At 39.0% G+C, this 24,633-nt stretch overlaps 3 protein-coding genes and 1 pseudogene across 4 annotated transcripts; 1 reads left to right on the forward strand and 3 right to left on the reverse strand.

Moving 5' to 3' along the window:
- Positions 1 to 1,195: 1,195 nt before the first annotated feature.
- LOC126618316 (protein PHR1-LIKE 1-like) lies at positions 1,196 to 4,114 on the reverse strand (annotated as a pseudogene).
- LOC126619867 (peroxisome biogenesis protein 12-like) lies at positions 3,879 to 7,078 on the reverse strand. The gene is made up of 6 exons (XM_050288289.1): positions 7,042 to 7,078; positions 6,881 to 6,994; positions 6,653 to 6,758; positions 6,381 to 6,532; positions 5,750 to 5,999; positions 3,879 to 4,320 (listed from the first exon to the last, which is right to left on the reverse strand). The coding sequence occupies exons 2-6, from the start codon at positions 6,986 to 6,988 to the stop codon at positions 4,295 to 4,297; spliced, it is 642 nt and encodes a 213-aa protein (XP_050144246.1). The 5' UTR covers positions 6,989 to 6,994; positions 7,042 to 7,078; the 3' UTR covers positions 3,879 to 4,294.
- A 957-nt stretch (positions 7,079 to 8,035) lies between these two features.
- LOC126619868 (uncharacterized) lies at positions 8,036 to 10,776 on the forward strand. The gene is made up of 7 exons (XM_050288290.1): positions 8,036 to 8,108; positions 8,439 to 8,512; positions 8,613 to 8,721; positions 8,837 to 8,926; positions 9,690 to 9,734; positions 9,852 to 9,890; positions 9,976 to 10,776. Coding segments are annotated over exons 2-7 (447 nt in total). The 5' UTR covers positions 8,036 to 8,108; positions 8,439 to 8,510; the 3' UTR covers positions 10,138 to 10,776.
- A 924-nt stretch (positions 10,777 to 11,700) lies between these two features.
- LOC126619861 (protein PHR1-LIKE 1-like) lies at positions 11,701 to 23,856 on the reverse strand. Of its 2 annotated transcripts, none has more exons than XM_050288283.1 (8): positions 23,623 to 23,856; positions 14,240 to 15,036; positions 13,762 to 14,017; positions 13,564 to 13,640; positions 13,417 to 13,456; positions 12,995 to 13,052; positions 12,529 to 12,598; positions 11,701 to 12,339 (listed from the first exon to the last, which is right to left on the reverse strand). In XM_050288283.1, exons 2-8 carry the CDS (start codon positions 14,828 to 14,830, stop codon positions 12,007 to 12,009), a joined length of 1,425 nt encoding a protein of 474 aa, XP_050144240.1. In that variant the 5' UTR covers positions 14,831 to 15,036; positions 23,623 to 23,856; the 3' UTR covers positions 11,701 to 12,006. The 2 variants fall into 2 exon arrangements, with proteins under 2 accessions (XP_050144240.1, XP_050144239.1); XM_050288282.1 differs by having other exon boundaries at positions 13,753 to 14,017; positions 23,623 to 23,855.
- Between the last annotated feature and the right edge of the window lie 777 nt (positions 23,857 to 24,633).

The raw sequence follows: 24,633 nt of genomic DNA on the forward strand, positions 1-24,633 counted from the left end.
TTCTTGTTTGAAATAATCTGTGGGAGGAAGTGAAGGAAGAGAGAAATAGAATTAGAAAGGGGGAAATGGAGGAGCTAAACACGAACGGAAATAATGCGTCCAACTCCTCGAAATTGGTTTTGCTTCGTTCTTACTCACCTTTAGGGTAATGTTAGACCAAAATTTTAAGGCAACGTTAACGAAAAGCTCCCGGTACTGTTAATTTTAACGAAAAACCACATTTTTACACTAAAAAGTCAATTATGGTACTATTCATTTTACCCTTTATTTTGTCCTTATCGTTAAAACTCAAAGTTTTCAAGCCATTTTCATTAGTTTTCCTAAATTTTAAACCAAATATGCAAACTAAATGATATGTCACCTATAGAAAATAAACATATTAATCAACATTTAAATAATAATTCAATCATCAATAAACACATTATTTAGTTTGTAAATTTGGTATTCCTCACTAGCATTATCCCCTCCCCAATACACTTTCAAAATTTCACTTCTTGCAAATAACTCATTAACTTCGCCGCATGCATCGCATGTGTTATTTTCAAAATATAGTACGAAAAGTATGGTAAGAATAACATTTTTTATTTATAATTAAGTTTATCTTCAGCTGTCATCTATATTTTTCATCAAACCCCACTTTACTCCTTACATTCTATGCTGTGTCATCTATACTTTTCATCAAACCCCACTTTACCCCTTACATTCTATATTGTCTCACTTTACCGTATATCACTTTACCCAATTATGTCAAACAAGTTAAAGAATTTGTAAATTGTACCCATGTATTATGGACAATGTAGTCTTTTTCAAGTACATTAGTTGGGTGGCATTTACATGTCATGTTAGTGGAACCTGTGAGTAAACGGAGTGAGTAAACTATTGAATTAAAATCTTAATCCAACAGTAGAGTAAATTTTCTTGTTGCACTTTCTCTTCAACCGTTTGAATTAAGATCCAACCTAACGGTAATTGAACAATATTGAGTTAAGAAAAACATGATTAACTTGAACAATATTGAATTTGACAATAAGAATCTCAGTCAAAAGCATAAAAATGTAAACTCATCATCCAAGATGGCGACATTTCTCAATGTATAGAATCCATCCCTAGTCAGAGAATGCTAATCAAGAAACTCATAGACTACAGTTTTATTCACCCATGAAAACTAAAGTTTAAACGACCAAAACTAGAACCTTCAAACTCTGGAACATTTCCTGATTCCAGTCAGCTTGGTTCGTCCTACAATAATATACCACATGCTCTTTATCGAAGTAAGATCCTAAGAATACTGCTATTTTTATCCATTCCTGGCTCATTTTGTGGACTGAGCACCAGACCCGACACCATCTGGATCCTCAGGACATTCAGGTTCTTGTGACTCCCTACTTGCATCTTGTGAACCATCTTCTAAGGGGATGCTGATCGCTGTTTTATCATGCTGATGATTAGAGGTTTCTGGTTTATCCTCTCAAGGGGAAGGACATACAATGTTTGATAGCGGAGTAGGGTGGTCATCCACAGTGGATGATCCGGACGTGACCCTGTTGTCTTCGATTTTTCTGTGTTGCTGAAACATCTTCTCAAGGTACTTCCCTTGTTCTTCAATTTTCAACTGCAGCTTTCTTTGGTTCTACAAAATTTAACCATAACATCAGAACATGTGAAAACCCAGTATCAACTCTCTCTTCTTCCCCCCTCCCCATGTGTTTATGTTTCTTTGTCCACATCTCGACAGTAGTAAAGTCACTTGAGTACCATACCCAGTTACCGACAAGCAAAGTTTGTTACAAATTCTAAACAGAAAGTACAGAAGGCAATCCAAGTCTTCCAACTGCATACCTCAAGTTGTTCCTGAAGCCGCTTCTGGAGTTCCACCTGCCACCGCAATGCTTCAGTAATACCCATGCTCCTGCAAGAGGTACACATAACAACTTTCAGCCTGATTTCAACTTAATGGCCCACAAGTAGATCATAGATAGATAGGTGAGTAACCATTTTAGCTCCAACAATGAGATTAAAAACGCAATTCTCAAATAAAATAAAGTTGGAAAGTTCCTCTAAGGACCATTAACGAAAAATGGCAAACTGTAACAACTAACAAGTAACTAGAACTGAAATTGGTCCTACAAGCAAACAGATCGCCTCATAACCATTTAATATTCAAAGTTCAATTGCTTAATGTATGAAACTTTTTCCGGGGATGCAGAAAATACATGAAAGCTGATAACAAAGCATATCAAACTAGAGAAGATGAAAGAGGAAGAAAACAAAAGAGATGCATATTCTTCAATATTTTGGGTGAACGAAAAGTACATACTCCTTCACGTCTAGAGGATTTGTTTCTTCCACCAGAGTTGAAACTTTCTCGCATGATCCTAGCATAAAAATAAAATAGAATAATTCACTCATAATTCAAATGCTAAATTCTTTTAGAAATGGATGTCTACATACATAACACACACACATAGTGCATTTCTTTTTCCAAAAAGAGAGAATTATAAAGAAATAAGACGTATATTTCATTCCATACCACAAAGACATAGGATATGAGGGGAAAAGAAATATATATTTGAAAGCGGTTTAACATTGCTAAGAGTTTGAATAAAAGTTAAACATGGAGCAGCACAGTTGTTCATCAATCAGGAACGAAAACATTTTTATATATGAAATCTGGCAAACAATAGGTCTCAAAGATGTTTTCAAGCCAATCATCAGAGAAAAAAATAAAAAAGAAGGTAATGTTTACCTTCTGATGACTCCGGTTTGTATCTTGCTGTTCTATATTTCTGAAATTAGAAGAAAAAAAAAGAAAAAAAGTCCATCGAAATGAATAAAACTAACCACACTTTGTCATAAGGAACTAATTGAGGATAGAAATAAATTCATATACCTGTAAATGGCTTTTTACATGATAGATTGTCAATCCTTCAACTTTCATGAGGTTTACAATACCCTTAGGAGTGGCTCCTGTTTGTTTAAGTTATTAGTCAATGAGAAAAGAAGTCATTTCTGAACATACAGAAACAAAGAGCTACAACAGTATGGCCAGAGAACAAAATATGAAAGCATGTGTTACCCACATTCACTACCACCAAGGTGGTTGACAGCTTCCACAAAGGCCCCGTGAAGTTCTTGAGTCCAACACATTCTGGATTTGGTTGGAGGAGCACTGGACAATGGTTCAGGACTAGGATGAAATTCTACAGCTTGTACTGACTCATGCTGTTGAATCTGGGGCTGATGTTGTTGAACCTGGAGATGATATTGTTGCATCTGGGGAGGATGTTGTTGAATCTGGGGCTGCTGCACTTCGATATCAGAATATGGTTAATACATGTCAATTAAGGTCTCCAAAACTGTTGACTGGACAAAAAATGTTCTCAATGCAGTCTCGAAAAATATAATATAATACCACATATTATTCACCAAAGAATAGAAGAGCCATGAAATTATAAAACTTGGCTCTATTGGGAATATTGACTATAATTATCCAACAGAAACTTTAAAAGTATTAAAGACACACCTTCGGTTTAGGATCCATTGTATCAACATCAACCGGAAGCTCCCAATTTGGGTCCAGAGCGTCATCAAATGAAATTAATGGATCCCAATCAGATCAATTGGTCTTTCCAGCATGTTCCTCAGATGTTATGACACCAGCACTACTATCCACCAGGCCATTCTGGTCAGGGACACTTTCAGAGAAGTGAAGAATATCCGGAAGTGAATCTGGGCACCAAGAAATATCTTTATTTTCTTCAGGGTAATTAATCAAAGCTGTCGGTTGCACTTCTAAATGGGGAGAATGGGAAGAATGGGAAGAATGGTGCAGTGACAATGACTTTCCGTCAACTGGTGATTTAAAAATGAAAGGAGAGTTTTGGGAATGCTGTTCACAAGGGGGAAATGAAGAAATGTGAATATCATTGGGCCTAGAAGCTGATGGAAATAAGTTCCCAGGGGAAGAAGCCTGCGGTTGCATAGAGTATAAACTCTTCTCCCCTTGTGATGAAACCTGAAAAGAATCCGGCAAATTGGAATACTTGTCGTCTAGGGGGGTATGGAGACGCGGAAATGATGAAGACATAGCTTTGGAAGCCCCAAATTCACTCATCTGGTTCGCATCTGATTTTTAAATAAATAGAGCAGGGTGCATGCTCATTATATTAAGTGCGCCAACTAGTGTCTTCTTAGCCACTCCCGCAACTTTATTCTTCATTGCCAACATTATAGGAACATCATGTGCACATAAGGAGAACTTTGAGCCCATTCAGCTTAATGTTCACATTCACTATCATTCGATGAACTGACTGCTGGAATCTGTACGAATAAAATAACAAAAAGAAGGAGTCTGGTTAAAGTACACAACATATCTTAAAAAACTATCTTGCATAAACTTCATGCCTAAAACTATAACACATAAACTACTTATTTAAGTATTTGCCATTGCAAGAACATTAAACTTTCTAGTTTTTATCAATGCATTTCTATTTATAAAGCTAGAAAAATGGTCAGGTTATTATTCAAGGAAGTTTCATACAAAAAACAAAAACATTAGACGGGAAGAAAAAATAACGCACATCTCAGAATTTCAGGGTTTAATCCAGAGCAAGATGAAAAAAAAAAAAAAACCCAACTGAGATTAGGAAAAAGTAGGAAATTGATTACATCCGAAGAAAAGAAAAACTAGGAACTTGCAACAAAGAATAAAAGATAACCATCAACGAGGAATTAAGAGTACACTCATGAAGCATTCAGAATACATACAGATTGTCAATAACCATTCTGAAATCTTCTACCTTGGCTTTCTTTTCTTATCTATTAAGTATTAACGACTCTTATAAATTTTTTTTTTCAATTAATCTGATGAGCCTAACACAATTTATCAAATAAAAAAAATCCACCTAGCTACAGATTTCAATAACTTCATGAACTTCGCAGTCATCGCAAAAGCTGCTTATTATAATGTCTCGAACAAAAAAACCAAAAGTTCTTGAAAGGAGAAGGCTGTTATTGAAGTACTAGTGTCAGGATACTAGGAATATTAGTACATTTTTCAACCAGATGAATTGGCACTGAGGGTCAACTCATAGCGATATAACAATGAGTGTCATATGTCACCACAGATGGAGCGTTGACACATTAACAACACAAATTCCAGCACAATAACACACATTAACAGCACTCGTTTCTCTGTGCATGACGGTGAATATTCTAGGGAACTAAATGGAATCGACAATGTGAACACCGTTGCAATTTTTTTACATAAGAAGCGTATTGAAAATTATAGGAAGCACAAAGTTAATTTGCCTGCCCGCCTAAATAACTGTCCTTATGCAGACACCATAAAAAAGGTCGTACCCAGTGCACAAGGCTCCCGCTTTACGCAGGGTCTGGGAGAGGTGAATGTCGGCTAGCCTTACCCCCACTTATGCAGACACCATATGTGAGTATTTTCTTGTAGCAAACTGATGTGAGTATTTCCTTGTTTTTTCAGATTTTCTTTTAACATGATCTATTAGAGGATGCAAGAAGATGAACGATTTGGATAGTTGATATTATATTCAGAGTTTTACGGTTAGTGAAAATATTGCTTGATGTTTATAAAGTTTCTACAAACTATATAACATCAACTCATATTTCAGTTAACCGTAAATATCGAAACGTGATATCAAAGAAAAAATCAGATCCAGAAAAGTAAAATGGTCATTCTTTGCAAATATAGCCCAAGCTAGAAAGATGCACATACCTTCACTACTAGCATGCAGCAATGGGTAGCAAGCACCTATAAATTCCTGGATCTTTTTTGCCAAACGCATCCTAACTGATACGACCATATCTGAAGTTCCCCGTGAAACAACAACATCTTCTCCTCTATCAATTATGTCAGCATCATCAAATCTTTCATCAACGTGTCCCCATAAACTCACTTGAAGTCTGGCTTCCCTTTCTCTATTGTCGATTGAATGCAGTTTTGACTTAAAGTAAGGCAACACAACCTGATACATATTGGTTCACAAATCATCACTCCTTCATATAGCTAGAGCTGAAAGAGAAGAAACCGACATAGCACTATTTTGAAAAAAATTGGATGATTTCGGATTGATGAAGTTCGAAACGGAAACTTTTAAAATAATCTCACATGTTCCACCATCCTAAAACATTTCCTTTCCTTTTGAGCGGTCTATCTATTACCACTCAGAAAGAGTGTCATTGCTACAAACGATAAGCAACCAACATGTCTAAAAGTTATAACTTTTTACACCCAGCAATCACCAATCACTCCAGTAAGAAAAAAAATGTTCATGGCGAGACCAAAAATGAAACTTTTCAATCAAATTGATAAACAGAATGAACAAGCGGCAGAGGAGAGACGGTACCAAAAACACAACCGAAAGAAGTCTCTGGCGCTTCTCTAAGCCAGAATGCTGAATTTCATCACCTGGGTTCAGTCGAGCATCATCATTCCTCATAGCCTTTATCTTCACAGCCCTCCTTCTCAACCCGTACAACGATTCCGAAAACGAAGCATCTGCAGCAGAAAACAAACAGGACCCAGAAAACAAAACCAAATTATTAAACAAATTAAGTAACAACAGAACAGAAACAGCCATTAATGGATTCATGAAGATTCTGAATTCCGAAAACGTGCCTGTAGTTCGTAAGCTGTGAGTTTCGAGGACGAGCATGAGCAAGGAGAAGAACTCGTCCTCGTAGTCGAGAACCCTGTGGAGGAAGGGTCTTCGTAAAGCTAATACCTGTGGTTTTGTTGAATTAAATCCGACATTAATTTAATTTACAGAAGGTAAAAAGATCAAATTTTTTAAGGTTCCCAAGAAAAAATCAATCGAATTTCAGAGAAAGGAAGAAATGAACTTACGCCGATGGAATAGGTGAGGGCGGCGCGGAGACTGGCGGGGAGCTGCTGAGCCGCCGCCATCTCGAAGAAGGTGGGGCGAGTCCCTTGGCCTCCCACCTGAAACAACATCTTCTTCCTTCTCTCTCTCCTTGGTGTTTTCTGAGCTTTGATTTGCTGGGATGTTGCTGCAGAGGAGGAGGAGGAGGAGGAGGAGGAGGAACTGAGTAAAACACTTTGTTTTCGCTGTGGAAATTTGACAGTTTGGAAGGGACAAATTTCACCACCACATCCAACTACAAAAGCATGCCAATGCCATTCATTTATCAATTTATGCTTTTTTTTCTTTTTTTTCTTTTTTCTTTGTGGGAAAAATTGGGCACATAGAGAGCTTTTAAACCCAAAAAGTAAAAGAAAATTCTTGGTAATGTACTGCGTTCCAATTTCAAGATACACTAAAAATTGACATGAGCAGTTAAAAGTAAAAAAGAAATTAAATTTTTCGTTAATTTTTCTTATAAAAAGATAAATGACGGAATTCATTCCAATTTTCATTATCATCATCAATGGGCAACCTAATTTGGTATTGAATTCGTCATCCACGATATTCGAAGCTGAGAGCCCTCACTTTCAAGTGAAAATGAATATCATCAGACTGTAGTATCGTAGTACTGAATGGCTACATCTTTTATTTTTTAAGCCTTTGCTCTATTGAAATAAATGTGGATAACAATGGCCATTGGATATGTTTTCGGCTGTGATCAAATGGCTGAGATTAGAAGTAAAAGGGATAGTGCTCAACTTCATCCTTTCCCAAAAGGACCCATGACACGTCAACCGTCAGATCAGGACCTCAAATTGAATCCATCCGTTGAACCAATCAACGGTTTTTCTTTCCTTTTTATGGAAAGCATTACGAGGTTACGAAAGCTATAAAAGCAGGCACAACACTCACCTTAAAATTTAGTTTTCCTTCTCTCTGAGTCTGCACACTATCTAATTCTGCGGTATCCTTCTCTGAAGTTCTGATCTCATCTGGAAATAACGGTGCATGCAAGCTACATACCGGCGATGAACGTTGACGTGAACGGCGTCTGCTGTGAGCAACAACAGCAAGACAATAAGATGAGGCCGCGGGAAGAGGTTCCAAACGGCCACCGAATGGACATCGACAAGTACTCTCGCCCTTCAGAAGACATAGATCCCAAGTATCAAGCCAAATCCTTCTCTAGGAATTTTCATAAATCCATAGGTACGTGCCTCTCCCATCGACCTCGAGTTATTATTTTTTTTTTTAATTTCGTTTTTCTTTGTGTTAATTAATTAGGCTGCTCGTAAATTTTAATTTACTGAAAGGAAAATTTCGATTTTCTTTTGATCTTTTTGTTAAGAAATTGGGTGAAAGAAGCAGGTAGTTAAACATATTTTCTTTGATTTGAAAGAATCGTCTAATATTTATTTGATATTTTTGGTCATATTTTTGTTTACTTCTAACAATAGAACAACTTACAATATTGCCACGATAATTATTTAGATACGCAAATGATTTCTGACGTATGAGGCTTGGCATTATCTTGTGCAGAAAAAGATTTGCAAGAAGCTTGGCCCATGATTAAATCTGCTTTAGACCAGTATAATATTTTATGCTCATTGGATCTGGTATGCAGTAATAATTATTCGTGAAATGTGATGAATTTTGAAACATGAATTATAATTATTCATACATTATTAAATTGTTTACTTTTGATCATGTTTAGGCCAGGGGTTACATGATAATCGTAGTGATCATGAATACAGACCCATATATTATTATCAGGGCAAGAAATCTTCTTCACCTTCTCTCAATTGGAGTTCGTGCATCTCAGGTAACAATTGACAGATCCTTAATTTGTTATTATTCCTTAGCTATATAGAGCCAATAAGCTATTCTCTGAGTTCGGGTAATTCTTGTATATAAACCTATTATATATTTCGTTTCAGGCATTAGAAGTTCTGAATGGAAAGATATGCGATGTCATCGACGTAGGGTTTAAAAGGAATGGACTTTGCTCAAAATTTGGTATCAAAAAGGTGTCTGTTCTTAATAAATTTCCTTGCATTAGTTGTTCTTGCAGTTGTTTGTCATTTTTCTTGGACCAAATGTTAGGTTACAAAAATCTTATCGTTTATGTTCTCGGATGCATTCTCTATAGCTGTGATGTAGAACCTTTTTATTTCAGCAATATTTTGACATTGTTAATGGAATATGTGGGCACGGAATGTTGGGCGGTGAAGCATCAACACGTACTTAAAATGAGTGTAGCGGAGTTGAGATTGCTTCGTTGGATATGTGGGCACACGAGAAATGATAAGATTAGGAATTATGATATCCGAGGTAAAGTAGGAGTAGCCGAAATCGAAGAAAAGATGAGAGAAAATCGGTTACGGTGGTTTGGACATGTGAAACAAAGGCCTACTGACGCTCTGGTTAGAAGATGCGATTACGAGACAGAGGTTCAAGGCCGAAGGGGTAGAGGAAGACCTAGAAAGACTTTGGAAGATACTCTAAGAAAAGATTTGGAGTACTTAGATCTAACTAAAGACGTGGCACAGAACCGAGCGCAATGACGTTTTAGGATTCATACAGCTAATCTCACTTAGTGGGAAAAGGCTTGTTGTTGTTGTTGTTGTTGTTGTTGGATCTTTAATTTGTCTGATATTAGAAAGAATTATAGTTAGTTAGGGTTTAGTGAACAGTAATTTATGTGAGGAAGAATAAGGAATACGGGGCTTTGTTGTCATATGCTACCTGCTATGTGATGAGTACCGTTTCTAATCTCTAGTTATTGTGCAGGATCAATATGTTGAACGACGACATCTTCTCCGCGGCTCCTTGCAGGTGCAGGATCATTATCTTCTACTTTTCTTTAGTCATCTCTGAAAACTTCATTAGTTTCTTCCCGTTTGTCATTCTCTAATTTTTTCTTTTTCTTCTTAAAATATAATTGAAATGTAGGCAATGGCAGATCTAACAGCCACTCAGATTTTCTTGCTTGTAAGTGTTAAAGTGTTATTTTTTATTTTTATGTGAAGAAAGGATGATTAATTTACTAATTTTTAACTTGTCTGCAAATGAATAGGGTGAAGTCGTTGCTGCTATAGGGGGTTCATCTCTTGGATTAAACATATTCAGGAAGATTGTGGAAGACTGTATAGTCCATAAAGTGCCTCCTGCATACCATATCAAGAATTTTAAGATGAGAAAACAAGTGATGAAGGATCTTGAGGCTATGCGTTTATAATCTACATAGAGAGCTTATAATCCACAGCTTATCATTATGAGTAGAATTCTAGCTTGTCGGTCATTTCAACAAAAGGAATAATCAAAGATCCATTGAAGCTGAAGGTGACGTCCAAGTTTACTGGCATGACCGTTGACGTGCAAGTGAAACCAACCGAAGATGTAAGGAAGCTAAGGGAGTCGCTGCCCAGCTTTGGAGATTGTTTGTTCCCTCTCCCAGCAGAAGCGTATGCCTTCGTGTACAAAGAGCAATATATCATGGACGAAGGGAAGCCCTTTTTCTGGCATCACGTAGTTGGCGATGATGATACCATATATATTGATGCCTCTCCTCTGTGAGTGAGCCTACAGCAAACCAACATGCAGATGCAGTAGCCTTAATTTATAGGGGATACTGTAACCTAGCACGAACATGCAGATGCAGAAGCGTATGTCTCCTCATCTCCCACCTCCCTCTTTCGCGATCGAGAAGCCCTTCCAGATTTCAGAATCTCTAGTGGGAACAGCCCATTCGACCGCAAACAACCATGTAGAACCGACTTGTTTACTTTGCTTTAATATTGCTATCATAAAATGTTGTTGCGGACTGATGCATTGTGCTTTTTTCTTTGCTTCCCATCAAGATCCACAATCCCCCTTAGACCCAGAATTTATGGATTACCTATGGAAAAATTCTATAGCATTAGGGATGGGAATTTATACCCATGGGTTAAAGAATTTTTCAGTAGGTTTTCAGCAGGTTATGGGGGAAGATTTGGAAAAAGACTTTAAGAAAAGATATGCGAAGATTTGGCACAAAAATGAGAAAAGTGACGTTTTAGATTTCATGCAACCAACTTTAAATACTTAGTTGAATAAGAGTTTGTTGTTGTTTATGTTTGAAGTCGATCGGAAACGGTACCCATAGAGAAATAATACGATCAGGTAAAATAAAGGGTGGATTTGTCAAAGAAGTGTTCTTGTTTGAAATAATCTGAGAGAGGAAGTGAAGAAAGAGAGAAATAGAATTAGAAAGGGGGGAATGGAGAAGCTAAACACGAACGGAAATAATGTGTCCAACTCCTCGAAATTGGTTTTGCTTCGTTCTTCCTCACCTTTAGGGTAATGTTAGACCAAAATTTTAAACCAAACCAAATAATATGTCACCTATAGAAAATATATATGTTAATCAATATTTAAATAATAATTCAATCATTAATAACCACATTATTTAGTTTGTAAATTTAGTCTCCCTCACTAACATTATCCTCTTCCCAATACACTTTCAAAATTTCACTTTTTGCAAATAACTTATTAACTTCGCCACATGCATCGTATGTGTCATTTTCAAAATGTAGTATGAAAAATACGGTAAGAATAACATTTCTCATTTATAAGTAAGTTTATTTTCAACTGTCATCTATATTTTTCATCAAACCCCACTTTACCCCTTACATTCTATACTGTCTAGCTTTACCGTATACCACTTTACCCAATTATGTCAAACAAGTTAAAGAATTCGTGAATTGTACCAATGTATTATGGACAATGGTAATTGAACAATATTGAGTTAAGAAAAACATGATTAACTTGAACAATATTGAATTTGACAATAAGAATCGCAGTCAAAGGCATAAAAAGTAAATTCATCATCCAAGATGGTGACATTTCTCAATGCAGAATACATCCCTTGTCAGAGAATGCTAATCAAGAAACTCATAGACTACAGTTTTATTCGCCCATGAAAACTAAAGTTTAAACGACCAAAACTAGAACCTTCGAACTCTCGAACATTTCCTGATTCCGGTCAGCTTGGTTCGTCCTACAATAATATACCACATGCTCCTTATCAAAGCTTACTTCGAGACAAATCCTAAGAATACTGTTATTTTTATCCATTCCTGGCTCGTTTTGTGGGCTGAGCACCAGACTCGACACCATCTGGATCCTCGGGACATTCAGGTTCTTGTGCCTCCCTGCTTGCATCTTGTGAACCATCTTCTAAGGGGATGCTGATCGCTGTTTTATCATGCTGATGATTAGAGGTTTCTGGTTTATCCTCTCCAGGGGGAGGACATGCAATGTTTGATAGCGGAGTAGGGTGGTCATCCACAGTGGATGATCCGGACGTGACCCTGTTGTCTTCGATTTTTCTTTGTTGCTCAAAAATCTTGTCAAGGTACTTCCCTTGTTCTTCAATTTTCAACTGCAGCTTTCTTTGGTTCTGCAAAATTTAACCATAACATCAGAACGTGTGAAAACCCAATATCAACTCTTGTGTTTATGTTTCTGTGTCCACATTTCGACAGTAGTAGAGTCACTTGAGTACCATACCCAGTTACCGACAAGCAAAGTTCGTTACAAATTCTAAACAGAAGGTACAGAAGGCAATTCAAGTCTTCCAACTGCATACCTCAAGTTGTTCATGAAGCCGCTTCTGGAGTTCCACCTGCAACCGCAATGCTTCAGTAATACCCATGCTCCTGCAAGAGGTACACAAAACTTTCAGCCTGATTTCAATTTAATGGCACAAGTAGATCATAGATAGATAGGTGAGTTACCATTTTAGCTCCAACAATGAGATTAAAAATGCATAAAATAAAGTTGGAAAGTTCCTCTAAGGACCATTAACGAAAAATGGCAAACTGTAACAACTAACAAGTAACTAGAACTGAATTTGGTCCTACAAGCAAACAGATCGCCTCATAACCATTTAATATTCAAAGTTCAATTGCTTAATGTATGAAACTTTTTCTGGGGATGCAAAAAATACATGAAACCTGATAACAAAGCATATCAAACTAGGGAAGATGAAAGAGGAAGAAAACAAAAGAGAGATGTATATTCTTCAATATTTTGGGTGAACGAAAAGTACGTACCCTTTCACATCTAGAGGATTTGTTTCTTCCACTAGAGTTGAAACTTTCTCGCATGGTCCTGACATAAAAATAAAATAGAATAATTCACTTATAATTCAAATGCTAAATTCTTTTAGAAATGGATGTCTACATACATAACACACACACATACTGCATTTCTTTTTCCAAAAAGAGAGAATTATAAAGAAATAAGACGTATATTTCATACCATACCACAAAGACATAGGATATGAGGGGAAGAGAAATATATATTTGAAAGCGGTTTAACATTGCTAAGAGTTTGAAGTTAAACATGTAGCAGCACAGTTGTTATCAATCAGGAACGAAAACATTTTTATATATGAAATCTGGCAAACAATAGGTCTCAAAGATGTTTTCAAGCCAATCATCAGAGAAAAAATAAAAGAGAAGGTAATGTTTACCTTCTGATGACTCCGGTTTGTATCTTGCTGTTCTATATTTCTGAAATTAGAAGAAGAAAAAAAGAAAAAAAAAGTCCATCGAAATGAATAAAACTAACCACACTTCGTTATAAGGAACCAATCGAGGATAGAAATATATTCATATACCTGTAAATGGCTTTTTACTTGATAGATTGTCAATCCTTCAACTTTCATGAGGTTTACGATACCCTTAGGAGTGGCTCCTGTTTGTTAAAGGTATTAGTCAATGAGAAAAGAAGTCATTTCTCAACATGTGGAAACAAAGAGCTACAACAGTATGGCCAGAGAAAAAATACGAAAGCATGTGTTACCCACGTTCATTACCACCAAGATGGTTAACAGCTTCCACAAAGGCCTCATGAAGTTCTTGAGTCCAACGCATTCTGGATTTGGTTGGAGGAACACTGGACAATGGTTCAGGACTAGGACGAAATTCTACAGCTTGTACCGACTGATGCTGTTGAATCTGGGGCTGATGTTGTTGAATCTGGGGATGATGTTGTTGAATCTGGGGATGATGTTGCTGAATCTGGAGCTGATATTGTTGTATCTGGGGAGGATGTTGTTGAACCTGGGGCCGCTGCACTTGGATATCAGAATATGGTTAATACATGTCATATTAAGGTCACAAAAACTGTTGACCGGACAAAATATTATTCTCAATGCAGTCTCGAAAAATAGAATATAATATCACGTATTATTCGCCTAAGAATACAAGAGGCATGATATTATAAAACATGGCTCTATTGGGAATATTGACTGTAATTATCCAACAGAAACTTTAAAAGTATTAAAGACACACCTTCAGTTTAGGATCCATTGTATCAACATCAACCGGAAGCTCCCAATTTGGGTCCAGAGCGTCATCAAATGAAATTAATCGATCCCAATCAGACCAATTGGTCTTTCCAGCATGTTCCTCAGATGTTATGACACCGGCACTACTATTCACCAAGCCATTCTGGTCAGGGACACTTTCAGAGAAGTGAAGAAAATCCGGAAGTGAATCTGGGCACCAAGAAATATCTCTATTTTCTTCAGGGTAATTAATCAAAGCTGTCGGTTGCACTTCTAAATGGGGAGAATGGGAAGAATGGGAAGAATGGTGCAGTGACAATGACTTTCCGTCAACTGGTGATTTAAAAATGAAAGGAGAGTTTTGGGAACGCTGTTCACAAGGGGGAACTGAAGAAATATGAATATCATTGGGCCTAGAAGCTGATGGAAATAAGTTCCCAGGGGAAGAAGCCTGCAGTTGCATAGAGTATATACTCTTCTCCCGTTGTGATGAAACCTGAAAAGAATCTGGCAAATTGGTATACTTGTCGTCTAGGGGGCCATGGAGACACGGAAATGATGAAGACATAGCTTTGGAAGCCCCAAATTCACTCATCTGGTTCGCATCTGATTTTTAAATAAATAGAGCAGGGTGCATGCTCGTTATATTAAGTGTGCCAACTAGTGTCTTCTTAGCCACTCCCGCAACTTTAATCTTCATTGCCAACATTATAGGAACATCATGTGCACATAAGGAGAACTTTGAGCCCATTCAGCTTAATGTTCACATTCACTATCATTCGATGAACTGACTGCCGGTATCTGTAAGAATAAAATAACAAAAAGAAGGATTCTGGTTAAAGTACACAACATATCTGAAAAAACCATCTTGCATAAACTTCATGCCTAAAACTATAACACATAAACTACTTATTTAAGTATTCGCCACTGCAAGAACATTAAACTTTCTAGTGTTTATCAATGCATTTCTATTTATAAAGCTAGAAAAATGGTCAGGTTATTATTCAAGGAAGTTTCATACAAAAGACAAAAACATTAGACAACAACAACAACAACAACAACAACAAAGCCTTTTCCCACTAAGTGGGGTCGGCTATATGAATCCTAGAACGCCATTGCGCTCGGTTTTGTGTCATGCCCTCCGTTAGATCCAAGTACTCTAAGTCTTTTCTTAGAGTCTCTTCCAAAGTTTTCCTAGGTCTTCCTCTACCCCTTCGGCCCTGAACCTCTGTCCCGTAGTCACATCTTCGAACCGGAGCGTCAGTCGGCCTTCTTTGCACATGTCCAAATCACCAGAGCCGATTTTCTCTCATCTTTCCTACAATTTCGGCTACTCCTACTTTACCTCGGATATCCTCATTCCCAATCTTATCCTTTCTCGTGTGCCCACACATCCCACGAAGCATCCTCATCTCCGCTACACCCATTTTGTGTACGTGTTGATGCTTCACCACCCAACATTCTTTGCCATACAACATCGCTGGCCTTATTGCCGTCCTATAAAATTTTTCCTTGAGCTTCAGTGGCCTACGACGGTCACACAACACGCCGGATGCACTCTTTCCATCCAGCTCGTATTCTATGGTTGAGATCTCCATCTAATTCTCCGTTCTCTTGCAAGATAGATCCTAGGTAACGAAAACGGTCGCTTTTTGTGATCTTCGCTAGATTGCTCCGGTTATTAGTGTGGATAAGTATATAAATGGATAGAGATAGGAAAGCAAACACAAGATGTACGTGGTTCACCCAGATTGGCTACGTCCACGGAATAGAAGAGTTCTCATTAATTGTGAAGGGTTTACACAAGTACATAGGTTCAAGCTCTCCTTTAGTGAGTACGAGTGAATGATTTAGTACAAATGACATTAGGAAATATTGTGGGAGAATGATCTCGTAATCACGAAACTTCTAAGTATCGGAGTGTGGTGTCGTCTTGACTTGCCTTATCTGTCTCATAGGTAGATGTGGCATCTTCTCTGGAAGTACTCTTCCTCCATCCAGGGGTGGTATCTTTAACTGGTGGAGATGCACAAGGTAATGTATCAATTTCACTTGAAGCTTACTTGTAGTTTCAGGCTTAGTCAAGCGCGATACAAACCATGTAGTAGGAGTCCCCCAAGTCGCCGAGCTAGGGGGTCTGCTGAAAGAGGTGACAGACAAGGTAAGCAATCAGAGCTCCGACTGATTGTTCACCTTCTCCCCATCTTGCAGCAGCATGAAGGATAAAGAGAAGAAAAATGAGAAGAGATGATATGAGATACTTTTGCTTTTGAAGAAGTAACTTTCCACAGGCTTATTCTTGAACTGAGCTGGAGGGTTTTCTGGTTTCCTCCAGAGTATAAGGCCGACTGAAGAATTTGAGGGTCAAAACAAGTCCATCAAATCTAGAGTACGTTCCACCCTGCTGATATGGGATACTTTTGCTTTTGACAGAGTAATGGATGTATCGGCACGTGTGCTGTTACGCTTGTCTCCACATGCTTCCTTGTATCCTTCGCACTTGCCCTATCTGTTCCTCAAGCAGATGCGGAATCTTCCCTGGAAACATAAGATGATGAAGATGAGTACTCGAGAGCAATGCCAGGTAAGTAATCAGGTAAGGGGTTCCAGGTAGTCAGTTCCTAGCTGGAAGCTTGATTCCAAGTGCTGACTGATTGCTCTCTTTCTCCTTGTCTTGCAGGTAAAAACAAGGCCAAAAGAAAAAACAGGGAAAAAGCATGATATGGGATACTCTTGCTTTTAACCCTGATGATATGAGATATTCTTGCTCTAGTATAGCTTGTTTGCAGAGGTATTATCGGGGGGAAAGAAAGCTGAATATTTCGAAAGGCTTTGTTGGGAGTGCCCTCTCAGATATGATGAAGGGTTGAGCATTTTTGCAGGTCTGCCTGTCCGTTGGGGATGGAGGTCAACATATATAGGAGTCTCCCTAACAACAAGTAGTAATGCTATTCCTTTACCCTGCTTGGTCATAGCACGGTAGTGGGAGCTGCCAGTTTCACATGTTTTAACTCTGTCAGAGCACTTTGAAAAAGTGGTCTGTGGTATCTGGCTCTCGAGATTCGGAGAACGATGCCTCTTCGATTTTTGAGAAAGCAATCATGCTGGGGGTCTGACTCTCGAGATTCGGAGAGCAGTGTCTCTTCGATTTTTGAGGAAGTAATCATGTTGGGAGTCTGGCTCTCGAGATTCGGAAGGCGGTGCCTCTTCGATTTTGGAGCAAGCAATCTTGTTGGGAGTGTTGTCTCGAATGTGAGTAAAGGTTGGACATGTTTGCTAGTCTACCTTGCCACGAAGCACAAAGGTTGACACACAGGGACTTTCCAATTATCCAGCAATGGTACTGTTCCTTTACCCTCTCTTCGATTTTGAGAAAGTAGTCATGTTGGGAGTCTGGCTCTCGAGATTCGGAGGACGGTGCCTCTTCGATTTTGGAGCAAGCAATCTTGTTGGGACTGTTTTCTCGAATGTGAGTAAAGGTTGGGCATGTTTGCTAGTCTACCTTGCCACGAAGCACAGAGGTTGACACACAGGGACTTTCCAATTATCCAGCAGTGGTACTGTTCCTTTACCCTTGTGGGTAATAATATGGTAGCTAGACCTTCAAAATTTATGTGTCTAAACTTTGTTAGTGCTGTTTCTTTGCTATTCTTTTACCTTTCTTGGTCAGAGCGATGTAGTGGGAGCTGCAAGCTTCACGTGCTCAACTTTGGCAGAGAACTTTGGCAAAGTGATCTGTGGTACCCATGAGTTATTGTTGCGTGTGGGAAGTGGGTGATTGAACAGTAAGATTCATGTGCTTTCTACTTCACCAGAAGTCTTCGACAGAATGCCCATAATTTCTGCAAAGCTGAGTGTGCGTGTGACAGGTGCTGACAAGGCTAGAAAAGTAGATGCCTCTTCGATTTCTGAGATCGGCCCTCGTGGTCTCTGAGCAGCCCAGCTTTTGAGAAAGTGAGCGCCTCTTCGATTGATTCGGAGAACGGTGCCTCACCGATTTTTGAGAAAGCAATCATGCTGGGGGTCTGGCTCTCGAGATTCGGGGAGCAGTGTCTCTTCGATTTTTGAGAAAGTAATCATGTTGGGAGAGTGGCTCTCGAGATTCGGAGGGCGGTGCCTCTTCGATTTTGGAGCAAGCAATCTTGTTGGGAGTGTTTTCTCGAATGTGAGTAAAGGTTGGGCATGTTTGCTAGTCTACCTTGCCACGAAGCACAGAGGTTGACACACAGGGACTTTCCAATTATCCAGCAATGGTACTGTTCCTTTACCCTCTCTTCGATTTTTAAGAAAGTAGTCATGTTGGGAGTCTGGCTCTTTAGATTCGGAGGACGGTGCCTCTTCGATTTTGGAGCAAGCAATCTTATTGGGAGTGTTTTCTCGAATGTGAGTAAAGGTTGGGCATGTTTGCTAGTCTACCTTGCCACGAAGCACAGAGGTTGACATACATGGACTTTCCAATTATCCAGCAGTGGTACTGTTCCTTTACCCTTGTGGGTAATAATATGGTAGCTAGACCTTCAAAATTTATGGGTCTAAACTTTGTTAGTGCTGTTTCTTTGCTATTCTTTTACCCTTCTTGGTCAGAGCGATGTAGTGGGAGCTGCAAGCTTCACGTGCTCAACTTTGGCAGAGAACTTTGGCAAAGTTATCTGTGGTACCCATGAGCTATTGTTGCGTGTGGGAAGTGGGTGATTGAACAGTAAGATTCCTGTGTTTTCTACTTCCCCAGAAGTCTTTGACAGAATGCCCATAATTTCCGCAAAGCTGAGTGTGCGTGTGACAGGTGCTGACAAGGCTGGAAAAGTAGGTGCCTCTTCGATTTCTGAGATCGGCCCTCGTGGTCTCTAGGGAGCCCAGCTTTTGAGAAAGCGAGCGCCTCTTCGATTTCTGAGATCGGCCTTCGTGGTCTTTGAGCAGCCCAACTTTTGAGAAAGCAAACGGCTCTTCGATTTCTGAGATCAACCCTCGTGATCTCTAAGCAGCCCAACTTTTGAGAAAGCAAACGCCTCTTCGATTTCTGAGCAGGCGCCTCTTTGATTTCTGAAGCTCCGTCGAGTGCAGATTTTTATAGAGGCTGGCATTAAGTTCCAAAGCACACTTGAATCTCCACCAGTAGAAGCTTCATTCTTGCACTTCTAAGATCTTGATTTGTCCGACCTCTTCTCTCTTCAACACCTTTGAAAATGTCTGGCCCCTCCGACCGTCGTTTTGACTTGAACCTTGTTGAAGAGGCAGCCCCGCCTTCTCCAGACAACATATGGCGCCCATCCTTCGTCTCCCCAACTGGTCCTCTTACCGTTGGGGATTCCGTGATGAAGAATGATATGACTGCTGCGGTGGTGGCCAGGAACCTTCTCACTCCCAAAGATAACAGACTACTTTCCAAACGGTCTGATGAGTTAGCTGTTAAGGATTCGCTGGCTCTCAGTGTTCAGTGTGCAGGTTCTGTGTCTAATATGGCCCAACGCCTATTTGCTCGAACCCGCCAAGTTGAATCATTGGCGGCTGAAGTGATGAGTCTCAAACAGGAGATTAGAGGGCTCAAGCATGAGAATAAACAGTTGCACCGGCTTGCACATGACTATGCTACAAACATGAAGAGGAAGCTTGACCAGATGAAGGAAACTGATGGTCAGGTTTTACTTGATCATCAGAGATTTGTGGGTTTGTTTCAAAGGCATTTATTGCCTTCGTCTTCTGGGGCTGTACCGCGTAATGAAGCTCCAAATGATCAACCTCTGATGCCTCCTCCTTCTAGGGTTCTGTCCAGTACTGAGGCTCCAAATGATCCCCCTCCGGTGCCTTCTCTTTCTGGGGCTCTACCGACTGCTGAGACTTCTCCTAAGCAACCTTTGTGAAGGCTCCCTCTTGTGTGTTTATTTTGACTCATGTATATGTACATATTTGTAGCTTATCGGGGATATCAATAAATAAGCTTTCCTTCATTTCAACGTATTGTGTTAAATACACCAAAGCCTTCTTCGCTAAGTTCTTTGAATTTTCTTTTGTTGAAGCTTGTATGTTGAAGCTTTCTGAGTGGAGCATGTAGGTTGGGGTAGTGTTCCCTTAATTTCCCGAGTGAGGAAAACTTCTTGGTTGGAGACTTGGAAAATCCAAGTCACTGAGTGGGATCGGCTATATGAATCTTAGAACGCCATTGTGCTCGATCCTGTGTCATGTCCTTCGTTAGATCCAAGTACTCTAAGTCTTTTCTTAGAGTCTCTTCCAAAGTTTTCCTAGGTCTTCCTCTACCCCTTCGGCCCTGAACCTCTGTCCCATAGTCGCATCTTCTAATCGGAGCGTCAGTAGGCCTTCTTTGCACATGTCCAAACCACCGTAACCGATTTTCTCTCATCTTTCCTTCAATTTCGGCTACTCCTACTTTACCCCGGATATCCTCATTCCTAATCTTATCCTTTCTCGTGTGCCCACACATCCAACGAAGCATCCTCATCTCCGCTACACCCATTTTGTGTACGTGTTGATGTTTCACCGCCCAACATTCTGTGCCATACAGCATCGCTGGCCTTATTGCCGTCCTATAAAATTTTCCCTTGAGCTTCAGTGGCATACGGCGGTCACACAACACGCCGGATGCACTCTTCCACTTCATCCATCCAGCTTGTATTCTATGGTTGAGATCTCCATCTAATTCTCCGTTCTTTTGTAAGATAGATCCTAGGTAACGAAAACGGTCGCTCTTTGGTATTTCTTGATCTCCGATCCTCACCCCTAACTCGTTTTGGCCTCCATTTGCACTGAACATGCACTCCATATATTCTGTCTTTGATCGGCTTAGGCGAAGACCTTTAGATTCCAACACTTCTCTCCAAAGGTTAAGCTTTGCATTTACCCCTTCCTGAGTTTCATCTATCAACACTATATCGTCTGCGAAAAGCATACACCAAGGAATATCATCTTGAATATGTCCTGTTAACTCATCCATTACCAACGCAAAAAGGTAAGGACTTAAGGATGAGCCTTGATGTAATCCTACAGTTATGGGAAAGCTTTCGGTTTGTCCTTCATGAGTTCTTACGGCAGTCTTTGCTCCTTCATACATATCCTTTATAGCTTGGATATATGCTACTCGTACTCCTTTCTTCTCTAAAATCCTCCAAAGAATGTCTCTTGGGACCCTATCATACGCTTTTTCCAAATCTATAAAGACCATGTGTAAATCCTTTTTCCCATCTCTATATCTTTCCATCAATCTTCGTAAGAGATAGATTGCCTCCATGGTTGAGCGCCCTGGCATGAACCCGAATTGGTTGTCCGAAACCCGTGTCTCTTGCCTCAATCTATGCTCAATGACTCTCTCCCAGAGCTTCATTGTATGACTCATTAGCTTAATACCCCTATAGTTCATGCAATTTTGTACGTCGCCCTTATTCTTGTAGATAGGCACCAAAGTGCTCGTTCGCCACTCATTTGGCATCTTCTTCGTTTTCAAAATCCTATTGAAAAGGTCAGTGAGCCATGTTATACCTGTCTCTCCCAAAACTTTCCACACTTCGATTGGTATATCGTCTGGGCCTATTGCTTTTCTATGCTTCATCTTCTTCAAAGCTACAACCACTTCTTCCTTCCGGATTCGACGATAAAAGGAGTAGTTTCTACACTCTTCTGAGTTACTCAACTCCCCTAAAGAAGCACTCCTTTCATGTCCTTCATTGAAAAGATTATGAAAATAACCTCTCCATCTGTCTTTAACCGCGTTCTCTGTAGCAAGAACCTTTCCATCCTCATCCTTTATGCACCTCACTTGGTTTAGGTCCCTTGTCTTCTTTTCCCTTGCTCTAGCTAGTTTATAGATATCCAACTCTCCTTCTTTGGTATCTAGTCGTTTATACATATCGTCGTAAGCCGCTAACTTAGCTTCTCTGACAGCTTTCTTCGCCTCTTGCTTCGCTTTTCTATACCTTTCACCATTTTCATCGGTCCTCTCCTTGTATAAGGCTTTACAACATTCCTTCTTAGCCTTCACCTTTGTTTGTACCTCCTCATTCCACCACCAAGATTCCTTTTGGTGTGGGGCAAAGCCCTTGGACTCTCCTAATACCTCTTTTGCTACTTTTCGGATACAACTAGCCATGGGAAGAAAAATAACGCACATCTCAGAATTTCAGGGTTTAATCCAGAGCAAGATGAAAAGAAAAAAAACCCAACTGAGATTAGGAAAAAGTAGGAAATTGGTTACATCCGTAGAAAAGAAAAACTAGGAACTTGAAACAAAGAGTAAAGGATGGCTATCAACGAGGAATTACGAGTACACTCATGGAGCATCCAGAATACATATAGATTGTCAATAACCATTCTGAAATCTTCTACCTTGGCTTTCTTTTCTTATCTATTAAGTGTTAACGACTCTTATAATGTTTTTTTTTCAATTAATCTGATGAGCCTAACACAATTTCTCAAATAAACAAAATCCACCTAGCTACAGATTTCAATAACTTCATGAACTTCGCGGTCATCACAAAAACTGCTTATTATAATGTCTCGAACAAAAAACCAAAAGTTCTTGAAGGGAGAAGGCTGTAATTGAAGTACTAGTGTCCGGATACTAGGAATATCAGTACATCTTTTAACCAGATGAATTGGCACCGAGGATCAACTCATAGCGATATAACAATGAGTGTCATATGTCACCACAGATGGTGCGTTGACACATTAACAACACAAATTCCAGCACAATAACACACATTAACAGCACTCGTTTCTCTGTGCATGACGGTGAATATTCTAGGGAACTAAATGAACTCGACAATGCGAACACCACTGCAATTTTTTTACATAAGAAGCGTATTGAAAATTATAGGAAGCACAAAGTTAATTCGCCCGCCCGCCCGCCTATATAACCGTCCTTATGCAGACACCATGTGTGAGTATTTTCTTGTGTCAAACTGATGGGGGGGGCAGATGCTTAGCCAAAAGTGGTGTAAACAAAAGTCAAGCCACAAAGGTTGAGCATCTGTAACAACTTAAGCCCCATATTTCCTATTTAATTACATATCAAATCATTAAAAGCAAAGCTAAGATTTTGCATGAGAGTTTGAAAAGCAAGCTGAAATTAACTTTTCCAGAAAGCTTTTGATATATCCAACCATCCAATCCAAATTCCAAACAATAAACTCCCACTTAGCATCGTAAACACATCACTAATCACAAATTAAATTATCAAATATGTGATCAAAATTACTGACAACCCAGTAGATTATACAACAAACCGAAGATTAGTAGCACACTAAGTTCAGATTATTTCAAAGAATATGAACACTGGAATGGAGATATCAAACTATACAGAAAATACCATCTATAAATTTAATTTGCATGTTTTTTTTTTTAAAAAAGAAGGGAACTTCAAAGGGGATTTACCAATCTTACCCAAGAGTGAGAAAAACTGAGAACTGAACCCCAAAGGCTGGAACTTCGAATCAAAAGCCCAAAGCTTTGAGGTTTCCGCTCCAGAAAAAAGCACTAAGGAAAAAGCACTTCTGTGAAAGATTCTGGTGGACACAAAGATGGCTGTGTTCTCTCCTTCTTGACTTGGTCTCTCACAAGTCACAACACAAGTAGAATTCTCTCCCTCTCCCTCTCTCTCCCTCCCTCCCTCCTCACAAGAAAGAGAGAAGTGTTCGTCTTTGTTTTGTCTCTCTTCTTTCTTTTTGTGATGACTCGGAAAATTGATAAGCTGCCACCAGAGAATATTGATCATAGATTCTGGCCGTTGGATTTGGGTTTAATTATTATTAATTTGATGATTAATCAACAGTTGTGATTTGAGAAGAAGAATATATATATTGGTGGGGATCTACATGGCTGCCGCCTGCCATGCACACAAGGAGGGTGGGAACCATTTAAAAGTGGTCCCTCTTTGTCTTTTGACGTTATTTCCCATTTATTCTTGGGTCTACTTGCAAAATTTTTATTTTCTTTGGAAAGTAAATTTTTAAACAAACGATATTATTTATACTAAAAATAAAAAATGGCAAAATCTCACGATTAGCTGGTAATAATGGTTCAAATTTACTTTTAACGAGAATCGAACCTAAGACATTTTACTTACAAATAAAGAGGAATATCTTTAAATTGTAGTACTAAATGACGAAAAGTAATTTTCTTAGTAAACGAAAGAAAAAGTAATTTTGCAAAATTAAAATGTGAGCTTTTTTTAATAAATTTATGGTTTATAGCAAAAAGGTAAAAAGATACCACCGTTGTAATTAGTGTGCTTATTCAAGAATGTAACGGTGTAAACCTAAAATAGAATTTCGAGAAGATTTAGAGATCAATTCTCATAAGCTTTGTATTATTTATAAAGCAAAAAAGACCACCATAATTGATATAAATAAAGTTACAAGGTTTGGAAACGCAATTCACATGCACTTGAGCCGT

Source organism: Malus sylvestris, chromosome 4, assembly GCF_916048215.2.
Source record: "Malus sylvestris chromosome 4, drMalSylv7.2, whole genome shotgun sequence".
In the NCBI taxonomy this organism is placed as follows: Eukaryota; Viridiplantae; Streptophyta; class Magnoliopsida; order Rosales; family Rosaceae; genus Malus; species Malus sylvestris.

Excerpts from the sequence above, each read along its gene's own strand:
- LOC126619867 (XM_050288289.1), bottom strand. The coding sequence starts at position 6,988 with ATGTTGTTTCAGGTGGGAGGCCAAGGGACTCGCCCCACCTTCTTCGAG. Across the intron at positions 6,759-6,880 it reads CCCTCACCTATTCCATCGGC|GTATTAGCTTTACGAAGACC; the intron begins GTAAGTTCATTT and ends ACAAAACCACAG. Across the intron at positions 6,533-6,652 it reads TCACAGCTTACGAACTACAG|ATGCTTCGTTTTCGGAATCG; the intron begins GCACGTTTTCGG and ends TTTCTGCTGCAG.
- LOC126619868 (XM_050288290.1), top strand. Across the intron at positions 8,927-9,689 it reads CAAAATTTGGTATCAAAAAG|GATCAATATGTTGAACGACG; the intron begins GTGTCTGTTCTT and ends GTTATTGTGCAG. Across the intron at positions 9,735-9,851 it reads TTCTCCGCGGCTCCTTGCAG|GCAATGGCAGATCTAACAGC; the intron begins GTGCAGGATCAT and ends ATTGAAATGTAG.
- LOC126619861 (XM_050288282.1), bottom strand. The coding sequence starts at position 14,830 with ATGAGTGAATTTGGGGCTTCCAAAGCTATGTCTTCATCATTTCCGTGT. Across the intron at positions 14,018-14,239 it reads CAATGGATCCTAAACTGAAG|CGGCCCCAGGTTCAACAACA; the intron begins GTGTGTCTTTAA and ends ATCCAAGTGCAG. Across the intron at positions 13,457-13,563 it reads AAGTAAAAAGCCATTTACAG|AAATATAGAACAGCAAGATA; the intron begins GTATATGAATAT and ends TTCTAATTTCAG.